The 12,027-nt window shown below is 40.1% G+C and overlaps 1 protein-coding gene across 3 annotated transcripts in view; it reads right to left on the reverse strand.

Annotated features, from left to right (window-relative positions):
• Positions 1 to 12,027, reverse strand: part of STAT4 (signal transducer and activator of transcription 4) — a 62,765-nt gene that overhangs the window by 21,770 nt on the left and 28,968 nt on the right. For all 3 annotated transcript variants that reach the window (XM_075118028.1, XM_075118027.1, XM_048869910.2), the window contains exons 4-10: positions 9,635 to 9,733; positions 7,840 to 7,932; positions 5,421 to 5,499; positions 3,876 to 3,961; positions 2,756 to 2,907; positions 1,040 to 1,198; positions 87 to 179 (exon numbers count right to left, since the gene is read on the reverse strand). In XM_075118028.1, coding sequence (XP_074974129.1) covers positions 87 to 179; positions 1,040 to 1,198; positions 2,756 to 2,907; positions 3,876 to 3,961; positions 5,421 to 5,499; positions 7,840 to 7,932; positions 9,635 to 9,733 — 761 coding nt within the window. The remainder of the gene's footprint in view (positions 1 to 86; positions 180 to 1,039; positions 1,199 to 2,755; positions 2,908 to 3,875; positions 3,962 to 5,420; positions 5,500 to 7,839; positions 7,933 to 9,634; positions 9,734 to 12,027) is intronic.

A 12,027-nucleotide genomic window follows, 5' to 3' on the forward strand; every position in this document is an offset into this window, starting at 1 on the left:
TTGGCCCAATGAGTTAAATGTTGGCTCTCCCAGGATATAATGTAATATGGAAATAAAGGAATTAACACTAGTTTTCCTTTACTTACCTTAGTTTAACAGTGAACTGTATTAAGGTTTTAAGTACCATTGGCCTCTGGGGATGGGTGGGCATGCAGGGCTGCCTTTCAATCACAAATGAACTAGTTGGAAAAGAAACAGCTTGATTAAAAGCACGCATAAATGTACAGAACTAGTCAAAAGGCTTTCACATCATGGAGGGTGACTTTTCTATGCATATTGGAGTGGCAGGTGTACATCCCAGTCCAACACCTCACTTTCTAGAGATTTCTTGCAAGTTATTCCCATTAAAAAATAGCCGAGGTGAATATAATAGAAGAACACAACATAGCACACAGGTATCCTATTCCACTAAAAGATACAGGAAAGATACACCACAAATGAGGAAGGAAAACATGCTACAAAACTGATTCCAATAAAATGTCTAAAACATGAAATACAACAATCATTTCACATTTCCGTCATATTTTGAAGACAAATGGCCAAATTTTGCTCTCCAACAGAGCCAGTCCTACGTATGTACTAGCAGTGCAGTCGCGTGGTACATCCACAGCAAAGGCAGAACACCAGGGATGGAACAGTAACAACATATGGTTTACTTAAAAGGAAGAAACTAAAAGGGATGCGTGAGTGTGGCACTCATGGTGGGGAATGAGAGGCATGGAAGAAATTGGCATCCCAAGGCATTGTTCAGAGGCACATGGATGATTCCTGTTGAAATCAATGGGAGTTATGCATGTCTATCCAAAGGCAGAACTTGACCACAAAACTTTAAGGGCCTGATTTGTGAAGCTCCTATCCCCAGGTTCCTACCAACATCTGTTAGTGTTATAGGGGCTCATCACCTTTAAATACCAAGCTCTGTTAAATACTCTCTTAAATACCAAGACGTGTTCAGGTTTGTTTTTTTTCGATGATAAATTGTGTTTGGTTTAGATTCCTGCATCTTAAATGACACACAAACGTATAACAGCTCACGTACCTTCGGAAAAGATGGTAGAGCAAGAAGTTGACTCTTTCCAACAGGTGAGGCCTTTGCAGTAGAATAGGATCTCCGTCATAAGTCAGTTTAGTCAACAGCTCATCCAATTTTTCCAGTTGCCTTCTTACTTGAAATAGGCTCTCTGCCAGCAGTGTAAAACTATTGCAGAACAAATGATTAAGTTACAATTCTCTCATATAAATCGCTTATTAGAACATAAAAGTTACTGAAGTTCTTGTCAGAAAAATCATAGAATTAGAATTGATTGGCATTTACTAGCCTTATACAAGCTAACCCCAGCCAGTTAAATGAATACATGTGAACCACTGGCCAAATTTTTCCTTTATCATTTTAGAAATTAGCCCTTTCCCAAAGACCTCATGAACACCGACTTGAAGCTGCCTGTGACTTGCTAAAGAGAAATATATATGCAACCACTACTACAGGACAATAATGCCAAAGCTCAGTAGTATTTTTGCAAAACATGCTCTTTAAGAGAAGAACATTTATATCCCTGAGAGGTGAGGAGATGACTGTGAAAATCCAATCCAAGCACACTTGGCTAACAGTTTACTTTAATGGGATTCATGTGGCTAAAATCCCATATTGGACTTTTATAAAAGTCTCCCTTCCCATAACTGTGTGAGGAGTGGATAAAAAATCGCAGGGACTTCAAGATTTGTCCTGTTATATCTTTGTCACAAATTCACATAGGTCCTTACAAAAAGATCAGGTAGAGCTGGTTGAAAAAATTTTTATTGAAAAAATATTTTGGTAACCAAAAAAAAAAAAAAGCTTTTCAACCAAAATACAAATTTTCATTTTGATATTGGTTTTCTGATGAAAAACTGAAACGTTTTCAACAATGAAAAATGGTTTTGTTTTTGCTTGTTCCCCCCTGCAACCATTCTTTCCCTTTTTCCTTGCTGACCTCACTATGCCTCTTCCAGCGGACGGGGGACAAAAGCTTCACGGGACATAAAAAAATTGTTGGGAAGGCACAGAATGGAACAAGAATGTTCTCTGGCTCCGTTACAACTGTCAAATTTAATTATGTTTATGTTCCAATTTGAACTTTGGATCTAGACACGACCACCTCCTTTTGAGCCTTGTGGTACTCTCAAATACAGGCTATGATCGCTCATTAAACTCCTACTTGTTGCAATGACCTATTGTTTCAAATCTGGTGAAGTGATGCACTGAATGAGTCAAAGCAGGAAGCCTTTACCCGATAAAACTCCCACTGTCCTCAAGTGACGAGTTTAGTGAGCTCAGTGTGCCACTCTAATACGCACAGAGAAGTCAGACTCCATGAGATAAGAGCGTTGTTTCTCTGTGGGTTTTTGACTAGATCTGTACACTTATGTGTGGTTTTAATCAAGCTATTTATTTCTTTTTAGCAAAACTCCTTTGAGGAAGTGTATGTGATATATGGGAGGCTTCTCGCTGTTGTTTTGTTTAATAATCTGCAAGTGATGAGTCTCCATGTAGAGCTTGTTGTTTTGTATTCATTCTAACAGCAGATTACACCTATCAAAGCCCATGGCATTTCAGTTACTTACTTCCTTAAGTACCATATCAGCAGCAAACTCAATTAATTCATACATATGACAGGGTCCCATCAGAGCTTCTATCTTTTTACATGTGTTGGGCTACTATGAGGCAGCAGACTTCCTGTGGTTTTCACTGGAAAATTAAAGTAAATGGTAAGTTTACCAGTTCTGGAGCTGATCAAGCCCACTATGTAGAGGACCTCCAATGCAGGCAATTTGCTGGCGCCTCTTCCAATCTAGAAGCTCTTCAAGCAGCATGTTGTTCATCAAGACATCACTTTCATTTATTACTTGTGCCATTTTGCTAAGGACTTCCTGCAAGGAATAGGAAAAGTGTCACCAACTGATCACAGGGAACACCAATAAAGCTCACAAATGAAAACCAATTTTTATGCTGGCCATAAATTTTAAATTCTTAGAGTTAGGAAAAATGTGCAACATGTTAATGTGCAATTAAGTGTTTTGGATTCACCTTGTTTTTAAGCATTTCTCTTTGAAACACCATATTCAAATTACTTAAGGCTTTAAATATATAATGTTCTCATGCTTATGGATTAATTTTTATTTCTGAGAAAGTGACCATACTTATACCACTACTGCTTGGGTTCAGGTGACTGGATTCTCTGGCCATTGTACTAAAAATAGTCCTGAATATTAATGAATTCTTTCTACACAACTTTTTTTTTAGTGAATTTATTATGGCATGACACCTCCAGGATCTTGCCATGTAGAAGCACCGTTAAGGTCACAAGCTCCTTTCTGTGATCTTGGACTGTATCCCCACATAGACTTTTCTTTAATGATGAAAAGAATATGTGGAAATTATATGGAAGTTTTTAAGCTATTCCAAGGTGAACAGCAAAAAAAAGACATAGAAGAAGTTCTTTCCCCACCATCCGTTGGCATGCAATTGCACTCAATAGTGTGATGTCTGGTTTTGTGGTTATGTGATTACATTGATCCGGAGTGGTTTTTTTCCTGACTTTAAATGCAGTAACTTGCAAACAAAGAGGATGAATCCAGAACAGTTCCTGTGAGCTGATGGTTAATCCTCACCTGCCAACTAACAGGCTCATGCCCATAGTTGTACTCTTTAGAATTGCCAGTTATTTAATTGCTAGTAAACTCCCCCATCATCCCCCTGGTATTTGTAACACAAAATTATGTTTACCTGCTCCTTTGGATGGGAGAGTTTGTGCAAATGCCTCCTTAAATGTGATTATTCAGTGTGGGAGCAGGGGGAGAAAGCAAATGAACCACAAATGACAAAACATGTTACCAACCTTTCTTTTGTAGTCTAAGGTATTGAGCATTTCCTGCAACATCATCATTTCCTGTTTCATCAGGACGCTGTTTTTGTCACCCTGCTCTACAGGGGGAAGAGAAAAAAAATCATCTGGTAACCTCCGTGTAAGTGTATGTGTTTATAATGGGGGTAGGAGGTGGGAAGCCCTCAACAGATTATATCTTTGTAGCTAGTAAAAAAATCTACGAATGTTTGTAATTAAAGTTTATATAATATAATTTCAATTGCATAGACTGACTCTAATATGAATTTAAGAATTATTATAGGAGCTGGGTATTTTGATTTTTTTTTTCTTGTGTGGAACAGGAGGAGTATAGGGAAGAAATGAGTACTAGTAACATAGAAATTATTAGATTCTTATGTCTGTGTATACTATTATTTCATTATTATATCATTCTGGTTTGGATGGGATTCAAGTACTGAACTGTGATGAGCCATTATAAAATTGTGTCCGATGCTGTCAGTAATCATAGCAAAGTTCTTTGGAATCTTAGCGTGAACGATGTGTCCGGTTGAGGAAATATTTGCAGGTGGGGGATAGGTGCAAGAAAGTTTGGTATTTGGGATGGGGGATTTTATGGTGCTCGTAACCATGAGAATTTTGGAAGTTGTGAGTACTGGTCACTAGGTGTTTTCATCTTGACGTGATCTTTCCTGCTACTGGCCGTCCACTGGCTTCACGTCTTCCTAGTGTGACCCACTCCCTTTTCCTCTGCAGCTCTATACCCCTCAGTTTCTCTACATCTCCAACTACTTTCAAAGAAGAACTTAATGCCATCTATATCTGTGCTGGGCCCTGGCATGTGCCTTCCATAGAAATTTGTGCTCTGACACCTTAAATCTCAGTCTCATATGACTGGCATGCTGAAGAACTTGGGGCACCTAGGGGCCCAGATTTCTCTACATGTTCAAAGGGAGGTGCCATTAAGGTCTCAGTGCAGACATAGCTGGGTGCCAGTTTCATTTCTGAAGAAGGGTGATGAAGAAGTTGTTGCAGTGTGACAGGTTGCAGATCCCAGAACCACTGCAGGCTGCTCAAGCTTGCATTTGGAATGCTTACCAGATGATCATCACCACTCTGGTCAGAAAGACTGGAAGGCCAAGTTAGTGGCTAATAAATTGGTTTTAGAAAACTCCACTATGGGGGTAAGCATGGGGACCTATACATTCCACTCTGTAAGAGGAAGGGCCATGTTAAACATGAAAAAATTGTTTTGAAAAAAGTGTCCTCTAAACTATGGAGACCATAATTCCCAAGACTTGATCACACTGCTTCATAGCTCATTTACAGAAAATAACTGCATCTGTACACTGAGGATATTATTACTTTTTTTAACCCCAGAAGTGTGCATTATGGCACAGACAGCAGTTTTGCATACACATCATGCTTATATCTCAAAATATCAGCTTTTGTGCTTACGTATGCTTTGAAGGTAATACACAAAACATATCTGTGACTGGAATCTAGCCCTATAATCAACACTTTCTCACAGCATCTTAAAATAATTATGAAAAAGCTTACCTAGGCTCTGTATTGTTTTATACCTGAAGTCAAACTCCTCTTGCAAATCTTCTAAGTATTTGACATCTTGTTCTGTCATCTTTTTATAAATTAAGAAGAAAAAAAGATTCAGTATAGCACTTGAGGGTTCACCATATCCGACAGTTCCTAATTAACATTATTTTATTTTGTAACTAGCCTGTAGTTGACTTATTTCAATATTTCCCTTCCCTGTCAAAGACTTGACAGGACTGTTTATCTCCTACTCACTAATCTCCCAAAAAATGATAATTTTGTGTGCAGCTGCAGACCATAATATTATAGAAGGAGAGAGGGGTTCCCTTCATTGCATCCCAGGAAAGTCATATATTCTCTTCTTTCACACACTGATATTCTTATTGATACAATCAGCCCAATCATGAACTCTGCTGTAGCAAAACCACATTGATTCAAGTTTTGCCTGCAGAACAAGACCCTGTCTGTATCTGGCCACATAATTTATTTTCATCTAAACCAGTCTCCCCAAATAATAATTCAAATCCTTATTTGTTTGAAAGTAGAAATGACTAAAATTAGTTAAGACGGCTTATCAATAATATAAACCTAACTAAAACACATTTATGTAAACTATTAGAGTAATTGCCCTTTGACACTTAAACAAATCAAGGATGCCCCTCCCCCACCCACATTTTAAAATCTAGTAGTTTGGCACTGTAAATTGTCATTCTTTGAAGAATAGTTGATTACTCACACTAACTATGAAAATTATTAATTAAATTATGCTTGTGGATTTGAACACACAGCTACTCAAAGTATGGCATGGGGATTTTTAATGTGGATATCCAAGAAAAGAATTTATCTTTAAAAGTATAATCCCAAGAACTAATTTAAAAAAACCCCCTAAACAAAACACTTACTTCTACCATCTTGGTGTGCACACAAAAACACCTGTTTGCAGAGTATTGCCACAGCAGGATAATTTCCCTTTTTTAACTGAAAGCTCCAATTTTTCATTTGTTTTTATAATTCTTTGGCCTATTTGGAGATTTAAAGTTATTCTCCACTGCTCTGAGGTGAAACAAGCTGAGTCATACTTTGTGCAAAAGACCTTCTCCTGTGACAGATGAATATCTCAGAACAGGGCCATACTACTCTGAAGGCCTGATCCCACACCATTTAAGTCAATTGAAGACTTTGCATTGACTGCCCTGGGAGCTGGATCAGGGCCTACAAGAAGGGAGTGGAGATTTCCAGAAAAAGTTCTGGCCAGCAGAATGACATAAGTTCTGCAGGTCTGTAGCCACAGACTTCATTTTTAGATAAAGACACCTTTATGAACTTTGTGCAAAGCAGTGAAAGTGAATGACTGCTTTGGCCTTTTTCAGAGTTTCACTTTCATGCTTTAATATTTAAAAGGGTTTGGAAAGACTTCTCCAAGTAATCCATCATAAAAGATGATTCATGAACATGCTCTTCTCCTAAGACACCCCCTCCCTTCCCTTAAGGCCACACCCCTCACACTTGCTTCTCTCCCTCCATCACTCGATGCTCTCCACCTCCCTCCCCTCCCCACCCCAACCGCAGCTGGGCTCCCTCTGCTCCGGGGCTGGGATGGAAGCTGCAGCCCATGCAAGTAGGAGGTGGCCCCGGCTGAGCAGGGGCTGGCACGGGTTGATGACCTGGCATCTTCCCCCCCCACCTTCCCACTCCCACCTGCCTACAGTAACCAGACTTTTGGTGTCCAGACTTTCTGGTTGAAAATTGGACACCTGGAAACCATAGTAAATGTTTAGAAGATTATACAAATCCAGTCTCCAAATCTAGATGTGTGCACAGACCGCCACATCTGTTTTTTTTTTTTTTTTCTATGTTGGGGACTAAACTTTGGAAATGAAAATGCAAGGTGTGCAGTTGCATGCACATTTGGCTGTTTTTCATGCACAACTCAAGCATACATTATTCTTCTTTACCCTTTCCTTTTCAGTGAAATTCACCTTCCCCACAAAAAGCCCCAGCAACAGATTCCATGCAGGAGTTTGCAGAAGAGGATCAATGCAAACCAACATTATGAGCAGGCTGCTTCTCCTCTGTGACGCTATCTGGACCCTAAATATATAGGTGCTGATCCAGTGCCCCGTTCCCTGGGTTTGACACCCAAATTCTCCCCTTTTCTGTTTTTTTCCTTTGTTCTTATATAAAGAACAACAAAACAAATCCTCAAGCCAAACTTCTTCTTGAGCTTAGTTGTTTCTAGTATTATCCCTGCAGGACCTCTTTCTCTGTCCTTAGTTCCCTCTACTGTAGAGAGAGATTTCTGCGATACAGTAGTAGGCCCCAGCTGAACAGGCTGTGTCACTGAATCTGCAGTAATAAATCTGTATCTCTGTGCGGAGTCCTAGAACCTGGCACACTGTCCCAGACTGTAACAGACACAACATACCTGGGCACTGTTCTTAATGGCTGACACTTTGTGCTCCACACTTCTTTGTCTTTCTGAAACTATGGAATTCTGCAATTGTTTTTCCAGTGGTCCCTAGAACAAATTAAATATGTCGTATGTAGACCATCTATGATCTCTTGAACAGCAAAGCTATTTCGCCTTACATAGAACATTCCATACAAATAACTCCACTCCAACATCTAGCACAGAAGACGGAATTTAGGGCTAGATCTTCAGCTGGTGTAAATCACTGTAGTTCCACAGACTGAAAAACAACACCCACTGTATCTTGAGATCAGAACGGATAAAGGTAGTGTTGCAAACATTTTAAAATTTAATATATGTTTAACAAACAAGAAAATCCAAAATGAAAATATATTGTAGGAAGATTGTTATATTGCTGAAAAAAATATTTTAATACCCCAGTAAGCACATACATTCTATTCACTTATTAACTTATTAACATAACTTAAATGAATCTGTCTGAATTTTTCCATCAATATAACAGTTTTCACAAAATGCATATTGTACAGTTTGGGATTTTCTTGTGTGGTTTTTAAAAATATATTAACTTCTTTTAATAAGTTTATGGAGGGGATGGTATAATGGGGCTGCCTATGATGGCATGTGGACCATCGGCGACTCCCAGTGGCAAAAATCCCAAACTGCTGGAGACAGGACACTAGATGGGGAGGGCTCTGAATTACTACGGAGAATTCTTTCCCAGATGTTTGCCTGATGGGTCTTGCCCACATGCTCAGGGTCTAACTGATTGCCATATTTGGGGTTGGAAAGGAATTTCCCCCTGGGTCAGTTTGGCCGAGACCTGGGGGGGTTTTCACCTTCCTCTGCAGCACTGGGCACGGGTCACTTGCAGGTTTAAACTAGTATAAATGGTGAATTCTCTGTAACTTGAAGTCTTTAAAACATGATCTGAGGACTTCAATAACTCAGCCAGAGGTTAGGGGTCTATTTCAGGTGTCGGTAAAGTTCTGTGGCCTGCAATGTGCAGGAAGCCAAACTAGATTATCACAATGGTCCCTTCTGTCCTTAAAGTCTATGATCATTAGCATAAGTATTATATAATAAATACAAGATAAAACTTAACAATGAAACTTGTCTCTTACAACACAAGTCAAAAACTGCTCCATGCTTCAGAAACACAGGCGCCGACTCCATGGGTGCTCTGGGGCTAGGGCACCCATGGGGAAAAAATGGTGGGTGCTGAGCACCCACCAGTAGCCAGCCCCCCATTAGCTCTCCCCATCCCCCCCCCCAAGTGCCTCCCTCCCACTGGCAGGCCCTGCGGATCAGCGCCTCCCACAAACAGCTGTTTTGCATTTTGCAGGAGGCTGGGATGGAGGGGGAGGAGCGAGGATGCGGCACACTCAAGGGTGGGGGTAGAGCGTGAGTGGGAAGATGTGCGGTGGGAAGAGGCCCGGCGGGGCCTTGGGGAAAGGGGTGGAGAGGGGCAGGGCCTGGGGCAGAGCAGGGGTCAAACACCCCCCAGCACTTTGGAAAGTCAGGGCCTGTGATCAGAAATAATGTCTTCTCTCCCAAGGCATTCCTATAGTTTCTTAAGATTAACAGTAACATACTGAAGTTACTTAAATTCATGTGTAAGGTCCTGATTCTGCACACACAAACGTGCACATGCTGTTTACATGATTTGGAGACAGAAGTCCAGATCTTGTCCTCCCTGTTCCTGTTGGTTTCATCATAAGAGAACTGAATTTGGTCCTCAGTACAAGTGATCAACCTGGCCAAAGCAGATTAATAAAATGTAATACGTTACCTGTACAGGCATGCTGGCTGCAGCCAATATCCTTCTCTCTTCTCTTAAGCAGTTTGAAATAATAACTGCTATGTGCATAGGATTACCATGATATTTTCCCTGCAAACATAAATAAATTGTAAATGTTAAAATTAAAAGAAATCTAGGGTCTTCCCTATGTAAATAATAAAAATCTTGATTTCATTGTCCACTGACTGGCCTTGTACAGGTTTAGGAGATTTTGCTCATATTTCCCACCATTGTTAACACTGATTCAGCTATAAACCAGTGTTAACCACAATGGGAGCCCTTATGTAGATAGCCTGCCTGCTGGCGACACCATTTTCAGCACCGTGTCATTTAGACTTTTTCTGAGCTGGGTTAGATGACACAGTGCTGGTACACAGTGAGCCATGCGTGTTAGGGCTCCCAATGATGCTAATGCTGATACAGCTGACAAGGTGTTAACAATGGCTGGAGTTTTTTGAGAATAAGCCAGCTTGATGCAATTGCATGACTTCTTTAAAGGGAAGTACTGCATACATTTATATGGTATTTATTATCATTTATTCACATCACAGCAGCACCTAAAGGCCCCTATCAGAGTCCCGCTGTGTTAAGTGCTATACAAACACACAGAGCATGATGCAGTCCCTGCTCCAAAGAGCTTACAGTCTTACAACAGGCCAGTCACACAAGTAAGTTTAATGAGAAGGTAGGAGCAAATGGGGTGGGAGGACAAAGATTACAGTATAAATCAAAAGGCGTCTTAAGTAACTTATTTGTATGTCTAGATAATATGGAGGCTTCTACAGTAGTAGTAGATTTTTCGCCCTCTTTAAAAACAAATATGATTGCATTGATTACAAGAATCCGATAAAACATATTAATGCATGTAGATTTATGATGCAATGCAGCATCCATTAGTGCCATTAAATATAGCCATGACTTATATGTAGCAATGGAACAATTTGACCTTCAAATGAAAACATATCTGGTTTGAGATGGTTTTCTTGTCAGCATATTTTTGATGCATTTTTTTTTTAAATCAGGTTTTCCATTTTCAATCCAGCATGTAGCATGCATTTGAGCAAGAAAACTATATATCACATAACAGCATAGTAACTATGTAAGCAGAAAAGCCTTCCCCCGTACAGTATATACCGTACAGTATATACCAACAGACTTAAATCTGTTCTCATTTTAGCCAATCTCTTTGAACAATTTTCATTCCAATAACACATGGAAGAAGCAGCTTTCATCCCAAGACAAGGAGCCCAATTTTCCTCTTATTCACACTAATGTAAACCAGGGGCAGAATCACTATCTTTAATGGAGTTATACTGGTTTAGAACTATTGTGAGATGAGAATCAGGCCAAAGGGGACCAAATATTAATAAAGTTTATGCTATCTTTGGCAAACTGGAAAGCTTGTACCACTTCCCTGAAGCAGTGCCTTTCCCAATAATATTCTTTTGTGCTTTTGCCTTTTTTTCTGTAATATTTGTTTACCTTAGTGTTTCTTCATATTTTTATTATCATTAGTACAGTACAATTTCTCACGCTTTTCCTGAACCAAATACTTCGTCTCTTTTGCAGTGTTTCCCCTTCTCCAGCTTTCTAATTTAGTTTTCACTCTCCTCTGGCTTTGTTTCTATTAAGTATTTTTCCTATCCTTGCTTTTTCTTTGCCTGGCACAATCAGCTTCACAATTCTTAAAACATCTCATTAGTTCTTAAACCAGTTGTTCCATTGTCTGTCAACAGGGTGAGGATGCGGGATGGAAGAGTGCAGAGACTCGTCGTCTCTTGTCACATCTGCGTGACTGCACAGCTGAATTCTTAGCGGTAGTACTACATATAAAAAACAAAAAAATGTACAAAAAAATCCCTTGGTGTTTTTGGATGAGGCATGGATAGCTGGAGGGTGTTTTTCATTGCTTACGCTGTCTGCAGTTGCAAGGCAGCATAGTATGAGAGAAAGACGGACTTTCAAGAGAAATACAAATCATTTTAATCATTGGGACTGGCTGCTTGTTATTAAACATTGTGCTTCCCCTAGTGTTGTGTTTCCAGGGAGAAATTGTACTGATGTAAAAGGCACAGGACTTTTGCAGTCAATTGAACGGGGAGTGAAGGGTTACCTTACCCTTAGCAGAGAAGCTTTTGGCTTTCATCACACTGGGCAAGTCTACACTCAAGCGCTACACCGGCGCAGCTGCACTGCTGTAGCACATCTGGTGAAGATGCGCTATGCCGACTGGAGAGCGCTCTCCCATCAGCTTAATAACTCTACCTCCGTGAGAGGCGGAAGCTGTGTCGGCGGGAGAGCATCTCCCACTGATATAGCGCCAGTGTGGACAGAGCTTAGGTCGACGTAACTTATGTCGCTCAGGGGGTGTCTTTTTCACACCC

The sequence above is a fragment of the Caretta caretta genome, chromosome 11 (genome assembly GCF_965140235.1).
Source record: "Caretta caretta isolate rCarCar2 chromosome 11, rCarCar1.hap1, whole genome shotgun sequence".
Lineage (NCBI taxonomy): Eukaryota > Metazoa > Chordata > Testudines > Cheloniidae > Caretta > Caretta caretta.